The sequence below is a fragment of the Garra rufa genome, chromosome 9, assembly GCF_049309525.1.
Source record: "Garra rufa chromosome 9, GarRuf1.0, whole genome shotgun sequence".
NCBI lineage: Eukaryota > Metazoa > Chordata > Actinopteri > Cypriniformes > Cyprinidae > Garra > Garra rufa.
Window position 1 is genome coordinate 324,565 of NC_133369.1, and position 15,615 is coordinate 340,179.

The 15,615-nt window shown below is 38.5% G+C and overlaps 2 protein-coding genes across 6 annotated transcripts; one reads left to right on the forward strand and one right to left on the reverse strand.

Moving 5' to 3' along the window:
* Positions 1–6: 6 nt before the first annotated feature.
* khdc4 (KH domain containing 4, pre-mRNA splicing factor) lies at positions 7–7,927 on the forward strand. 4 transcript variants are annotated; one of them, XM_073846762.1, is made up of 6 exons: positions 7–27; positions 1,850–2,058; positions 2,140–2,274; positions 4,331–4,440; positions 6,938–7,038; positions 7,467–7,927. In XM_073846762.1, the coding sequence occupies exons 1-6, from the start codon at positions 15–17 to the stop codon at positions 7,673–7,675; spliced, it is 777 nt and encodes a 258-aa protein (XP_073702863.1). In that variant the 5' UTR covers positions 7–14; the 3' UTR covers positions 7,676–7,927. The 4 variants fall into 4 exon arrangements, with proteins under 4 accessions (XP_073702863.1, XP_073702864.1, XP_073702865.1 ...); XM_073846763.1 differs by having other exon boundaries at positions 6,941–7,038; XM_073846764.1 differs by having other exon boundaries at positions 6,944–7,038.
* Positions 7,928–10,754: 2,827 nt separating this feature from the next.
* On the reverse strand, positions 10,755–15,040 carry malsu1 (mitochondrial assembly of ribosomal large subunit 1). Of its 2 annotated transcripts, none has more exons than XM_073847306.1 (4): positions 14,712–15,040; positions 12,730–12,902; positions 11,101–11,182; positions 10,755–11,018 (listed from the first exon to the last, which is right to left on the reverse strand). In XM_073847306.1, the coding sequence occupies exons 1-4, from the start codon at positions 14,932–14,934 to the stop codon at positions 10,855–10,857; spliced, it is 642 nt and encodes a 213-aa protein (XP_073703407.1). In that variant the 5' UTR covers positions 14,935–15,040; the 3' UTR covers positions 10,755–10,854. The 2 variants fall into 2 exon arrangements, with proteins under 2 accessions (XP_073703407.1, XP_073703406.1); XM_073847305.1 differs by having other exon boundaries at positions 12,730–12,905.
* Positions 15,041–15,615: the final 575 nt, after the last annotated feature.

A 15,615-nucleotide genomic window follows, 5' to 3' on the forward strand; every position in this document is an offset into this window, starting at 1 on the left:
AGATGAGCAGTGTGATGCCCACACAGGGTAAAAAACACACACTCACACACTTTCTAGACAGTCTATCGAAAATCCATTTTATTGTGTTTTATTTCTGTATTATTTAAAAAAAGTATTTCCTGACACTCAGATGCTGCTGTATGAAGAAGTAATCGGTTGTGCTAGCATCTGTTCTGTAGTCTACGATTATCAGAGATGATCATTTACTGTGTTTTACATGTGTGACTCTGCATATGTTTGCTATGTAACAACTATTTCCAGAAAATTCAGCTAGTGACAAATCTAGCGACTTCTTGGACAAACCTTATGTAGTTTCTGAAACTCTGGTTGATGTGATCATGCTACTCTTCTCATTTGTGACCCTGGACCACAAAACCAGTCATACATGTCAGTTTTTTCAAATTGAGATGTATACATCATCTGATAGCTGAATAAATAAGCTTTGGATTGATGTATGTTTGTTCGGATAGGACAATAATTGGCCGATATACAACTATTTGAAAATCTGTAATCTGAGGGTGCAAAAAAATACAGATATTGAGAAAATCACCTTTAAAGTTGTTTAAAGGATTTTTTAGCAATGCATATTACTAATCAAAAATTAAGTTTTGATATATTTATGGTAGAAAATTTACAAAGTATCTTAATGGAACATGATCTTTATGATTTTTGGCATCAAATTGCTCATTTTGACCTGTCCAATGTATTTTTGGTTATTGCTGCAAATATACCTGTGCTACTTAAGACTGGTTTTGTGCTCCAGGGTCACATTTTATTGACTCCCTGTCAAATGCAATCCAGAAAATGCAAGCAAACAATATTGACTGTGTTCCAAAGTTCAGGTTTTCTGAAGTCTGACCTGTGGAATTGCATAATGTGAATGTATGTGTGGTAAATAGAAGATCTGTACGTCACAACATGAGCTACTAGCTGAATTAAAGGAAAAGTTCACTTCCAGTTATTCTTTCTTCAGTCGTAAAGAATTTTTTTTTTTTTTTTTTTCCTGAAAAACATTTCAGGATTTCTGTCCATGTAGTGGACTTCTATAGTTCCCTGAGTTTGAACTTCCAAAATGCAGCTTCAAAGAACTCTAAACGATCCCAGCCAAGACTTGCTCTGCCTGAACTCTTGTTTTAAGACACTTAGGGTTTGTCGAAAAACTCCCATCTTTAAAAATCATTTAAAAATCATCCTACATCGCTGCCGCGATCGCAAAAACCCTTAATAAAAAAGGTAAAACAGTGATGTAAAATGATTTTGAAGTTAAGGGAGAAAATAAGATGGGAGTTTTTCGACATACCCTAACTGCCTTGAACCAGAGAAAACAGAGTTCAGCCAGAGCTAGACGACAAGCATTTGAGGTTAAAAAGTATATAAATTGTAATAAAAAAAAAGAAGTGTATCCTTTGAAGCTGCATTTAAACTGCATTTTGGAAATCCAAACTCGTGGGCACCATAGAAGTCCACTATATGGAGAACATTCCTGAAATGTTTTCGTCAAAAAAGCATAATTTCTATACAACTGAAGAAGGAAAGACATGAACATCTGGATGACAAGGGGGTGAGTACATTATCTGTACATTTTTGTTCTGGAAGTGAGCTTTTCCTTAAAAGAACAAACAGTAAAGCTGCAGGAAAGTGCATTGTATATTTTTACATTTACAACAATTACAATTGTTATTTGTCATACATTGACTTTGTATTGGAGAAAAAAACAGAGAAAGTAGGTGTGCACGAGTTGCATGAATGTATTTGATTGGTGGCGCTGTCAGATTTTTTATACGAGGTCATGTGACTGTAAGCGTGTGTGTTCCTGTGTTTGGACTGACTGCTGTGTGTCTGTCAGCAGGTTTCATTCAGCCTCCTGCCATTAACGGGATCCCGCCGCAGCCTCCGTATTACCCTCCCGCAGGCTTCCAGCCGTCCTATCCCGCCCCCGTCCCGCCGCCGCAGCCCGTCGCTCCTCACTATCCTGTGGCTCCCGCGGCTCCGGCCCCCGTCCCTCCTCCGACCGCACAGTATCCCATCGCCCCCGCAGCCGCCAGCGTCCCGGCACAGGTACCGCACACCTGTTACATCTGTACATCACGGGTCTGTTTACCGTAACCCATCTGCTCAAACATTTGACTCTGTCTCCAGACTCTTCCTCCCGCTCCGTTCCCCACCGCCGCACCAGCTCCGGCCAAACCCACGGCTCCGCTCAACCCGCCACAGAAACGCCGCTTCACGGAGGAGGTGCCGGACGAGACGGCCAGCGGCCTGCTGGGATACCAGGTGAGATCTCGCACGCGCCGGACGCTACGCTCATCACCGTCTGGCTTACTGTGTCTCTGCAGGTGCGTGAGGTCAGCCGCCTGTCGCCGTATGGGTGGAGCCTGTAATGAAGTGACCTCTGACCTCTGGGGTCATGATGAGCACCTGAAAGTGTTTGACATTTATTTTGTAATGAATGACAGCAGATTAAAGCTTGAACCCTAGTGAGCCGCCTAACTAGACAGTAGGGCTGCTCCATTATGGCAAAAATCATAATCACCATTATTTTGGTCACTATTGTAACCAGGATTATTTAACACGATTATGAGTGGGTCTGAAACTTTATATGATTGATTAATAAAAATAAAAAAAAAGATACTAAAGAAACAACATATTCTTCACTGTAAGAATTAAACATGCTTTGTTTTTATAAAAAGTACAAAAGTCCCTCCGTCAAGAGCAGTGAGTGATTTTGTCTTTGTCATCTGATGAACATCAAAGGAACACTCCACTATTTTTGGAAATAGGCTCATTCTCCAACTCTCCCCGAGTTAATAAGTTGAGTTTTACCGTTTTGAAATCCATTCAGCCGTTCTCCTGTTCTGGCGATATCACTTTTAGCATAGCTTAGCATAGATCATTGAATCCTATGAGACCAATAGCATCACGTTCAAAAATGACCAACGAGTTTCCATATTTGTCCTGTTTAATACTGGACTCTTCTGCAGTTATATCGTGGACTAAGACCGGTGGAAAATGTAAAGCTGCGATTTTCTATAAGATTAGGAACTACACTCCCATTCCGGCGTAATAGTCAAGGAAGTTTGCTGCAGTAATATGACCGAAGCAGCCGCAGTAATATCACACAGCGCCTGAAATTAGTTCCCAGCTAGGTTAGCATTTGCACATGTGCTGTGTGGTATTACTGCGCCTGCTTCGGTCATATTACAGCAGCAAACTTCCTTGACTATTACGCCGGAATGGGAGTGTAGTTCCTAATCTTATAGAAAATCGCAGCTTTACATTTTCCACCGGTCTTAGTACACGATATAACTACAGAAGAGTCAAGTTTTAAATAGGACAAATATGGAAACTCGTTGGTCATTTTTGAACGTGATGCTATTGGTCTCATAGGATTCAATGATCTATGCTAAGCTATGCTAAAAGTGATATCGCCAGAACAGGAGAACGGCTGAATGGATTTCAAAACGGTAAAACTCAACTTATTAACTCGGGGGGAGTTGGAGAATGAGCCTATTTCCCAAAAAAAGTGAAGTGTTCCTTTATGCACAGAGACGGCAGAAGGAATATTACTTGTGGCCGCTTTAAGAGCCGCACGGATCCAAGATACTGTTACACACGGATTTTCACTCTCAACTATTTACGTTCATTTCAGACATAACTGATGAAGGTTTACACGGATAATCACCAAACGCCACATTTTGACATATATTTGCATGTATTTGAGCGTTTAGGTACGCATGTTAAGCTAAACGTTCACTTTACTCGTCCGTGTTCCGTTCGTCTCTGAGCGCAAACACAGAACACAGATATCTAATAAACATGAGTAAATCAAGCCTGTCCCATTTGATGCAGGTCACGGTTTATGATTTGACTGATTTGCATGTGATATTGGCCTTTTATAGAGGAGCTAAAGTGTACAAAGGAGGTAGAATCGGGAGCAATAATCGTTTTATCTTGATTAGTGTATTTTCATAATCGTTTGAAGCTGAAATCGAAACTGAATTTCCATTAATTGCACAGTCCTAATGTCATGTGTCCTAATCATTAAGATACTAGTTTTATTAATATTTCAATGTTTTCTTTTGTTTTAATTGGTCTATAGCAGCAGCTCACTAGTGTTCCTGCAGTGAATGATAGCAAGTGTTCATGTGTTTGACTGTAAATGTGATTTTCCTCTTCTGTATAGGAGTGATTTGATCAGTGTGTGTGTGTGTGTGTGTGTGTGTGTGTGTGTGTGTGTGTGTGTGTGTGTGAGAGATGATCAGTCACTGATAAGTGTGTGTGTATGTAAATGAGGGTGTGTGTTAATGCTGTTGTGTTTTTCTGCTCATAGCATGGACCCATTCATATGACTAATTTAGGTGCAGGCATGTCTGTGGGCAGCTCTGAGGCGTCAGGACCCCTGTCTGCTGCTTCCTCAGGGCCTGTGAGAGAGAGAGACGGGTCAGTCTTACACAGTTCTTACACTTCTGATTGTTTATGTCTTAGAATTCTGAGGAAAAGCTGAATTGTAAGATAGAAAATTGCAATTACCTTGAATTTTTTTTTTTTTTTTTTACTTTTTTTTTTTTCTTTCAATGACACAAATGATGTTTCATATGACACACATGCACATGCTGCATTGATTGTTTAATAACAGTGCACTGATGAAACCCTGATGAATTCTGGGAATGATGCTGTGATCTAAACCTGTGACACAAATGAAAACACTTATGTTTGAGCTGCTGCTTCCAGCTCTGATCTAGAGTTGGACGATATGGACCAAATTTATATCACAATATATATTTCTTCATTTCAGTCGATACGATTTCATTCCGATATCAATATGAACATTATTAAAAACCCTCAGAAAAACTGCTAAGAACACCTAGAGACGTCTGTACATACAAACTTCTGAAAAATGACTTTGCCAAGTCCCTCGCTCCCCTTATAGAATGATATATTTTAGAAAAAAACAGCACAAATAAATTAATGTTCACCTTTTATTGTTGATATGAAGGCTAAATACAAATCACTGTCGAATAAATGACTCTCAGACTCGCCTTATTAATATTAATATCTTTAATTTCAAACTAAAACATAAGCTGATTATTCTTATAGATTAAAACAGAAGTGCTTTAGCCAGGATGAGAATATGAAAAGTGCTCAGACAGGGAATTGAACTTACTTTTCTGTTTAGAAGCACAGTTAGAAAATCAAAAAAGGAGCACCTTCTGATCAATAATCAAACATTCTGATAAAAACTTAGCAGTTTTCAAATTTATGTAAGTATGTAATCTTTTGTCAAATTAAATATATATAGGCTTTTTTTATTTCTAATTAAAACAATAGAATAATGACAAGTGGAATGTTAAAGAATAAGTCACCAATCAAATGAAATCAGTATTAACAAAATTAATTTGTACTACAGAGGTGGCACAGAAGAACACAAAAGTGGCTCGTAGGTGTGTTTTCAGATGTTTAATGAGGCTCAGAGGTGGCATGAGTGCAAGTAAATTCATGTTGAGATTGTTTTAAATAAACATTTTTTAATACAGAAATATTAAATAATGTAAATGACTAAAATTATACTTTCAAAGTGAAACTAAAACTGCCAGTAGGTGGCGGTGAGTCACTGATTTAATCACTGAATCATTCATTCATTTGATTCGTTCGAACGGCTGATTCATTCAGGAATAAAGCAAGTGACTTTATGAATGGGAAATTGAATCATTGACTCACTAGATTCATTTAAAAACGCACATTCATTCATAAACCAAACAACGGTGTGTTTGCTTGGAGCTGCGAGGCTGCTTAGCTGACGGTTTTCTTTGAAGAAACAGAGCAAAACCAGGCAATAGAGTGTTATAGTCAGACAACACAAGTCATTTAACATTCATTTCTTGTTCATGGAAGTATATTAAATCAGTATCATATTTGCAAACTCCCTTAAAAATCAACTATCACTCTCCTTAGTTCATCGCAATCTCACAAAGTTCCATTATAATCAGTGAATCTCTTATATAAACGTGAACCTAAGGCCTGATGATTATCTTTTTTTTAAAGCAATCGTCAATGATGAAATATATAGGGGAAAATAGTTTTTTCAACTAAAAAACACAAAATGCAAAAAAATGTAGGTAGATTTTCAATTAAATTCTAATTTAATGAATTATATGCAGTAATAAACGTAAACTAAAGCTGCGTGATTCTGGATAAATTGAAAAACAATCTTCTTTTATAAACTGGAGATCACGATTCTGAAGAAAAAAAGGATTAGAAATCTAAACAAAATGACGTTATTTACTAGTGGTTCTGACAGAATGTTCATTGCTTAAGTCTATATTTAAACAAAATTAAAAAGAAATGTGTCAGTGTCTCAATTAATAAAGACTGGCTTCACTATTGGACTCTCTTGAATGTATAATACGCTTATTTAAGTGTGCAGTTGTCACCATCTCCCGGCGGAAGAGGATTAGTGTTACAATACAGACAAGTGTTAAGATACTTTTTTTTTTTTTGATGGCTACTGTAGACAATAAGTGTTTATACCCTAACTATAAGCTTTTATCCCAGTACTTCTGTTATTTAAATGTCTGTAACAAAGAAATAATGATGATTATGTGGTTAAAAAGACAGTTTGTGTTGCTCTTTCTGAATCAGCAGCAGTAAGAATGCAGATTTGAATGTCTTTAATCCTTGTTTCACATTGTAAGCATCAGTGGAGCTTGAAACAGTAATAGTTGTCATTCAGGAATAAGATAGTGTGGGTGTTTAAATGGAGATTGTAACATTTTAACAATTAATCATGCAGCTCTAATGTAAACACTGTTAAATGTTTTGCCATGATATCGTCACGTTCTCTAATCATGAACATTAGCATGATGATTGATTGTTGTTGTGTAGATGTTTGAGTGTAATGTGTGTGTGTGTGTGTGTGTGTGTGTGTGTGTGTGTGCAGCAGCAGCAGCAGACTCATGCCGCCTCCGTGCGCACCGGCGCCAGTCAACGGGCCGAGAATTCCGAAAGCGGACGAGAAGACGCCGGCGCCGAGCCTCCTGGGTAAGACGGCCCCCTCGCTCGGCTCCTTCATAATATTTGCTCACGCTGACGGCTTTCTGCATGCAGATGTGAGGCTGCAGCGGCGGAGGACTGTACGCTAGCTACAGGTAAAGCTGAAGCGTCTCACTTCCTCAGGAAATGACACGCTTCAGCTTCTCCGCCCGTCATTGGTCAGATGCGTTGAATGAAGCTCCTCCCCCGAGCGGTGATGTCGTCGGGCGTGTGGCCTCCGCACTAACGGCCGTCTCTCTTGTGTTTTGTGTTCTCTCTCTTTCTCTGTGTTTTTTCTCTCTCTTTCATGTCTCCGGATCCCGCGGGGCCTCCTTCCTCCACGCCTCCTCCTGACGGACGCCGCTCCCACGTGACGTTTGATTAACTCTGTGTGCCGCGGCGTGTTGTTTGTCTGTGTTTTTGGTCTCTCTCATCAGAGCCGCAGGTGAAGCGCGTGCGGACGGGGCTGGTGGCGTACGCCGGAGACTCCTCCGACGAAGAGGACGATCACGGACCCTCCAGAGCGGCAGGTAACGCGGCAGCTGGATGGACGTACCGCCGCCCGACGTCGCCGCCCTCACGACCCAAACAACAGACACCACAGACGACACAGCAGCAGCCCATGCCCTTCTGGATGGCACCGTAAACACACACACACACACACACACACACACACACACACACACACACACACACACACACACTCCTCCTCAAGACTGTCCTGTGGGATTATGGGTGGATGGAGGACTGATGACCGCAGGCTCGTGTGACGCTGCAGGATCGCGTGTCTAACGCCGGCTCTGCTTTAGTTTTTCTTCATGCGTTTAATTTGTAAAGTTACGTCCTCTGTGAGATTCTCTTGACAAATAAACACGCTTTGACTCACTCACACACACAAGCTGTTTCCTCTTTAATCTCCTCCAGACGTCCCTTCACACCAACTATAATGAACTATTAATGAGAATGGCTCTATGAGATCATTGAGTTCACATCACGGGAGCGATATCACCTGAATCACCTTCAGAATTAGTTTTAGGGTTTGTGCAAGGTGCTTAAAGTGTTTGAATTGGACTTTTGGAAATTTAAAGGGATAGTTCACCCAAAAATGAAAATGTGATGTTTATCTGTTTACCCCCAGGGCATCCAAGATGTAGGTGACTTTGTTTCTTCAGTAGAACACAAACGAAGATTTTTAACTCAAACCGGTGCAGTCTGTCAGTCATATAATGGCAGTGGATGGGCACCAGACCTTTGAAAGTTAAAAAAAACAACATGCAGACAAATCCAAATTACACCCTGCGGCTCGTGACGATACATTGATGTCCTAAGACACGAAACGATTGGTTTTTGTGTGAAACTGAGCAGTATTTATATCATTATTTATCGCTGATACACAGTAATATCCAACATGTGTAGCGCTCTGGCGTAACACTGGAAGTGATCTGTCACACTCAGGACAGTTGGACATATTAGAGGTGAAAACTGATCGTTTCATGTCTTAGGACAACAGTGTATCGTCATGAGCTGCAGTTTGTTTTTTTACTTTCAAAGGTTTGGTGCCCATCCACTGCCATTATATGACTAACAGACTGCACCGGTTTGAGTTAAAAATCTTTGTGTTCTGCTGAAGAAAAAAAGTCACCTACATCTTGGATGCTGTGGGGGTAAGCAGATAAACATCACATTTTCTTTTTTGGGTGAACTGTCCCTTTAAGACCTAGAAAACTGGAAAATAGCAATATTCCTGAAGAGGTGCTTGAAAACGGCTAGATTTATTAAAAGTCAATGCATCTATTAAATTAGTGTCTAATTGTTTCCATTTTAAAATTCAACAGTTAAAAAAAAAATTTTTTTTGTTTTTTTTCAGTTAATGTCATAAAACTCTGGAGCTAAGTGTGGTGTAAACATGGCTGAAGACGTGAAAACAGGAACAGATGAACCTGATTCGGATTGAGTGAATCATTTACGCTGGAACCGCTCCGATTGATTCAAACTCGATCATTCAGTTCAAGCAATTCACTAGCAAAAGCAGATCAGATGAAAAGAGCCATTCTTCTACTTTCGACGTTGGTTGTAATGATTTTAAAAAGCATGTATAGTGAAGGGTGAAACTGAGCTTTTTGAAACAAGAATCAGTTAAAGGCCTACATCACAAAATGACTCACTGTTTCGAAGCGCTTCGATCGAATCATTTGATTTAGATCAGGACTAGTGATGGTCGTTCTTGAACGATTCATTCGTCTTGAACAAATCTTTAATGTGAGTCGGGAAGAACGAGTCGTCTCGGGGAGTGATTCATGCATGCGCAATTGCGGAATTAGTTCTATTTCGAGTCTTTGGGTTTTAGGAGTCCTTCGTTCATCACGTGACAGCCCCATAAACTTAACATACGGATCAGAACTTCACGTATCACGAATTTGATACAGATCGGAATGATGGAATCATCATGAATCATTTCTCGCTTTGAAGGAGTCACGATCCGCGCTCCGAGTCGAGATCTGAAACGATGGCTAGCGCGTCATTATATAGACTGAGGCTTCGGAACACGGATCACGAATCATTTGATTCAGAATCGAACTTTGGAGCGGGTTGGCGAATCTTTTTTCTGAATTATTTTTTCTATTATTAAACTGTATAAATCATCAAATCATTAAGGCAGTTTTAAAAACAAAAAGAAGAATAAGAATTAAAGTATACACAAATACAAATGCTTTAAGAAAATTAACTGTAGTTTTACTATAGTAAAAGTGAAGTAACCATGTTTAAGTATAACCACAGTTTACTAGAATTTCCATGGTTTAACTAAATAATGAAAGTGTTGCCAGGTTAACAAAAAAAGTAATACATTTACACCTTAGAAAACACACAGATGAATATAGAGATGAATAGAGCATTAGATGGTTTGTATATACTTGTTTAATCAACTTTAAATAAAGAAAAGTTTATATCCAGATGTTTATGTGGAATTTATCTAACAGGAAACACCAGTTAAGTTCTATTTTCCTGTGTTCTTTTTTGAGTAGTCAAACAATCCAAAGAAAACATCTTTACAATATCTGTAGCAAAAGCTAAAAATACATTGTATGGGTCAAAATTATACATTTTTCTTTCATGCCAAAAAGCATTAGGATATTAACTGAAGATCATGTTTTTATGAAGATATTTTGTACATTTCCTATCATAAATATATAAAAATGTAATTTTTGATTAGTAATATGCATTTCTAAGAACTTCATTTGGACAACTTTAAAGGTGATTTTCTCAATATTTAGATTTTTTTGCATCCTCATATTCCAGATTTTCAAATAGTTGTATCTCAGCCAGATACTGTCCTATCCTAACAAACCAGACATCAGTGGAAGCTCATTTGTTCAGAATAAATCTCAATTTATGACTGGTTTTGTGATCCAGGGTCACAAAAAGAACAAACATTTTCATTAGTAATTATTATAATTATAGATATAATTGTGGTTATTGTTATAATGATTAATCATTATCATTACTGTCAGTATTGTGTTGTTATTATCAGTTGGTTTTTGTTTTAGTTATCATTTGTTAAAATCATTTGTACCAGTATTATTTCTGTAATTATAATTACCATTATGAACATTATCAGTTTCTATCATCATTATTATAGTTATGGTTGTTATTATAGTTATTTCATATCTAGCATGTATCTTTGATTCCACAACCAAAACTTGTCAAACATTGACAGTCGACTCAAACAATATTCATGAATTTATTTTATTCCAAACTAGCAGCTCAAAACTTGACATTCCGACGATTGCAGTGGTTAAATATAAACTGATGATGAGTTGGTGTGGGTCAGCTGAGTGTGTTTGTGTGTTGGATGTCGTAGATGAAGTCTGAGGGCAGTGTTTCCGGCGGGATGCGGTTCAGCTGTTGGTCAAAGGAGCGCAGCGTCCAGAGTTTCTCCAGTTCATACGTGTCTCTGGTGTCCGGCAGCATGAGGTGAAGCACCATCGGTCCTGCGGGACACACCAACACCGTTAGTCTCTCAAACACAAACACAAACACACGAGACACCAGTCAGACACAGCACAAACAGACCGAAGTCGATGCACTTCCAGTCGTCACAGTCTCTCCCCTCCAGACGAACGTGCGGCTCCTCGTCCTTCTTCATCAACTTAAACTGCAGATGAAGATGGTCAAATGAGTCTCCACACAATCACTTCATATGGACACATTTATTGGAGTTTGATGCTTAGAGGAACACAACAGTTTTTTTGGAAATAGGCTCATTCTCCAACAAGTTGAGTTTTACCGTTTTGAAATCCATTCAGCCGTTCTCCTGTTCTGGCGATATCACTTTTAGCATAGCTTAGCATAGATCATTGAATCCTATGAGACCAATAGCATCACGTTCAGAAATGACCAACGAGTTTCAATATTTGTCCTGTTTAAAACTGGACTCTTCTGTAATTATATCGTGTACTAAGACCAGCGGAAAATGTAAAGCTGCGAGTTTCTAGAACGATGAGATTAGGAACTACACTCCCATTCCAGCGTAATAGTCAAGGAAGTTTGCTGCAGTAATATGGACGCAGCAGGCTCACGATATACAGTGCCTTGCAAAAGTATTCATACCCCTTCATTTTTTTTTCATGTTTTGTTGCAGCATTATGTTAAACTGCTTTAAATTCGTTTTTCTCCACATCAGTTTACACTCCATACACCATAATAATGACAAAGCACAAACCAGATTTACAAATGTATTAAAAATAAAAGACTGAAATAACTCAGTCCATAGTTGAAGCAGCTTTACAGCCTCAAGTGTTTTTGGGTCTGATGTGAGCATCTTTGCACATCTGCATTTGGCAATTATCTGCCATTCTTTGCCTCACCTTTTCTCCTCTCCATCTCTGTCAGCTTGGACATTTTCTAGAGTCCTAGTTGTTCCAATCGTCTTCCATTATGGAGAATGCTTCTGTCAACCTTCAATGCAGCAGATTTGTTTCTGAACTCTTCTCTAGATCATCGCCTTAACGCAAGTCTGTCACTGAGCTCTACAGGCAGTTATCTTGGTTTTTGCTCTGATCTGCATTTTCAGCTGTTAGACCTTTTCTGAGAGGTGTGTGTCTTTCTAAATCAGACTCATTCAAATGAATTTGCCACAGTTTAACTCCACTCCAAGTGTAGGAACATCTAGAAGCAATATGAATGCTCCTGAGATACATTTCCAGTGTCCCAGAAAAGGGTATGAATACTTATGCAACGGATCTTTTCAGTTTTTTATTTCTAATAAATTTGCAAAGTTGTTACAAACCCTGTTTTGTGCTGTCATTATGGTGAATGAGATGTAGATTGATGTGGGGAAAAAGTAATTTAAAGCAGTTTAACATAATGCTGCAACAAAATGTGAAAAAAAAAGACTTTTGCAAGGCACTGTAACTACAGAAGAGTCCAGTATTAAACAGGACAAATATGGAAACTCGTTGGTCATTTTTGAACGTGATGCTATTGGTCTCATAGGATTGAATGATCTATGCTAAGCTATGCTAAAAGTGATATCGCCAGAACAGGAGAACGGCTGAATGGATTTCAAAACGGTAAAACTCAACTTATTAACTCGAGTTGGAGAATGAGCCTATTTCCAAAAAAAAGTGGAGTGTTCCTTTAGCATTATAAAGCCTTCCACTGATGAGACTCATATAGTTGTGTGAACGTGAGTCCGTTTACCACTTTGAGCACAAACGCTGCGATGGCACTGAGGTGTCGAGGAGACGATCCGCTCACGATGATCATGTGATTGGTGTATTTGAGCTCCGGCGGGACTCTGATCACACAGATGTCTGTAGCGTTCTCCTGCTTCAGCATCGACACCAGCAGAGACACGTCAAACTCCTGAACATCTGCTGAACCCAAACAACACACAACAATAATCAGCTTTCTCCTTAGAAAACAACCTTTTTTTTAAACCATTTAGATTTGGACATCTTACATCTACAAAACTTGCAGATGTGAACCTGGACCACAAAACCAGTCATTTTTTTTATTTAAATAAGATTTAAATCAGCTTTCCATTGATGTCTGGTTTGTAAGGATAGGACAATATTTGGCTGAGATACAACTATTTGGAAATCTGGAATCTGAGGGTGCAAAAAAATGTAAATATTGAGAAAAGCACCTTTAAAGTTTTGCAAATGAAGTTCTTAGCAATGCATATTACTAATCAAAAATTAAGCTTTGATATATTTACGGTAGGAAATTTACAAAATATCATCATGAGACATGATCTTAATATCCTAACGATTTTTGGCATAAAAGAAAAATCTATTATTTTGACCCATACAATGTATTTTTGGCTATTGCTACAAATATATTTGTGCACAAAAGTGCTTAGTTGTTTTGAAATTGTCACAATCCCAAAAAAAACTTAAGACTTCATTTGACCACATAATTAAAATAACTAAAAAATCTAGATTCTAGATGTAACTGTGCTTAATTGTCCATGAAATAATCTTTAAATAGGCTTAATCTGATCAGAAAATAATAATAATTTGCATTAAAAATACACTAAAATAATGAGAAACAAGAGATGCAATTTGCTTGAAAACTTGGCATACATACACACATATATATCAGTGAGAAGTCCTTGTGTCTTTAAGACAAAACACTGCAGCTAAATATTGTAAATATTTTTTTGACATATTAGAGTCAAAGGACTTTCTCATTTTGTCACTCCATAGTTCATAAAATACTCAGAACAGATAGAAAACTATGTTGTTGTTTTTTTTTACCATTTTTGTGGGGAATAAAATGTATAAAATCAAGCTAATTCTATCTGAACAAATCCCTTTGTAAAAACCTTCAGGATACAGACAGGAACACAAAAGTAAAGTGTGGTGTGCTACAGTGCTGCTGAAGTAGAGATTTATGGCTCAGTGCTGGAGAAACAACTCATTTTGAGAAAATCTGTATTGTATTTGAAATCTATTGACACAAATAGATAAACTGCTATAAAAGAAACACTTAACAGTGTCTTTAGGATGTGTTCAATAGCCGTGGATGTCAACCAGATGAGCTCCAGAGACGGATCATCAATGAAGACCTCGCCAACCTAGACGTCCATCGGTGCTACACCACAGGATCCTGATGAGTTCTCTACAATCGGACATTGGTACAAACTGGACATTGGTCTGGTCAGAGGAGAACTGGTCCCCGACTGAGCCTGGTTTCTCCCAAGGTCTGTTTCTCCATTTCTGTCACCTGTGGAGTTTGGGTTCCTCTGGCTTGCTTAGTTGGGGACACTTTCCAGCGATATCGTATACTATTTGAACTGAACTGACGATGATAATCACTGAATTCATTGATGAACTGCCTTTAACTGAATATTGATTATCTTCAATAATGCGTTACTTACACACTATTGTGCTGTTTAAATACTGTGCAGTTGCTTTGACACAATCTGTATTGTTACAAGCGCTATATAAATAAAGGTGACTTGACATGACTTTCCACTAGTCTGACAAAAACACTTTATGAAACACCAAAAAGCCCAAATTTTCAAACTTGACAGGTGCATGAAAAAAAAAAACAGTGTTTTGTAGTTCAGCAGTGTTTCTTAATTTCGCTGTTGAATATGACCCTGACCTTAGTGAGAGTCCCTGATTATGGAGTTGAGTCTAATGAGATGATTTCTGTATTAATGAGAGACTGACCTGGTTTCTGTCTGATGTGAGCTGGTTCTTCAGGTGTGATGGTGGTGTCTCCAGCTGTAGCTGTGGAGGTGTGAGCTCGTGTTGAGTGTTTTAGTGAGTCTGTTGTTGTGTTGTTGAACACATTGGTGATCTTCCGCTGTGGAGACCGATCAAAACACAAAGATCCAGCCCTGAGCAGCGTCCGCTGAGCCGCTATAGACGAGAAACAACGCGCCGCGATCATCGTCTGTCAGTTTGTGTGTGATTTATATCAGAGAAACAACAACATCTGACACCGAACTCCTCATCATCCTCATCCTCATCCTCATCCTCATGCTGTTCGTCTGACTCTGTCGGTCTGTGTGTCTCTGAGCTGCGCCTCCTGCTGGTCTGGATGAGTGTCTGTAATTAAAAATGCATGCAAGTCAATGGAGACATATATGGCAAGCTGTTTTCGCCTAAAATATACTAAGCGTTACTCGTCGTAATTACATTTTTACTAGTAACAACTAAATTAGACAGCTCTACAAATGAATTTTTATTAGCCAAATGTCTCCATTGACTTCCATTCATTTTTAATTACAGTGCTCTACAACAGAATTTTTACTAGTAAGAATTACAATTACAGAGCTCTCTAATTTAATTATTACTAGTAAAAATGCAGTTACAGACCTCTATAATTCAATTTTAACTAGTAAAAAAACACATTAAAGATATGTGACCCTGGACCACAAAACCAGTCATAAGGTTAAATTGGACAAAACTGAGATTTATACATCATATGAAAGCTCAATAAATAAGCTTTCCATTGATGTATGGTTTGTTAGGATCGGACAATATTTGGCCGAGATACATCTATTTGAGGGTGCAAAAAAATCAAAAAGACTGAGAAAATCACCTTTAAAGTTGTCCAAATTAAGTTCTT

Excerpts from the sequence above, each read along its gene's own strand:
- khdc4 (XM_073846762.1), top strand. Across the intron at positions 2,059-2,139 it reads CCGCCAGCGTCCCGGCACAG|ACTCTTCCTCCCGCTCCGTT; the intron begins GTACCGCACACC and ends CTCTGTCTCCAG. Across the intron at positions 4,441-6,937 it reads CCTGTGAGAGAGAGAGACGG|CAGCAGCAGCAGACTCATGC; the intron begins GTCAGTCTTACA and ends GTGTGTGTGCAG.
- malsu1 (XM_073847305.1), bottom strand. The coding sequence starts at position 14,934 with ATGATCGCGGCGCGTTGTTTCTCGTCTATAGCGGCTCAGCGGACGCTG. Across the intron at positions 11,183-12,729 it reads CAGCGTTTGTGCTCAAAGTG|TTTAAGTTGATGAAGAAGGA; the intron begins GTAAACGGACTC and ends CTTCATCTGCAG. Across the intron at positions 11,019-11,100 it reads CTGGAAGTGCATCGACTTCG|GACCGATGGTGCTTCACCTC; the intron begins GTCTGTTTGTGC and ends TGTGTCCCGCAG.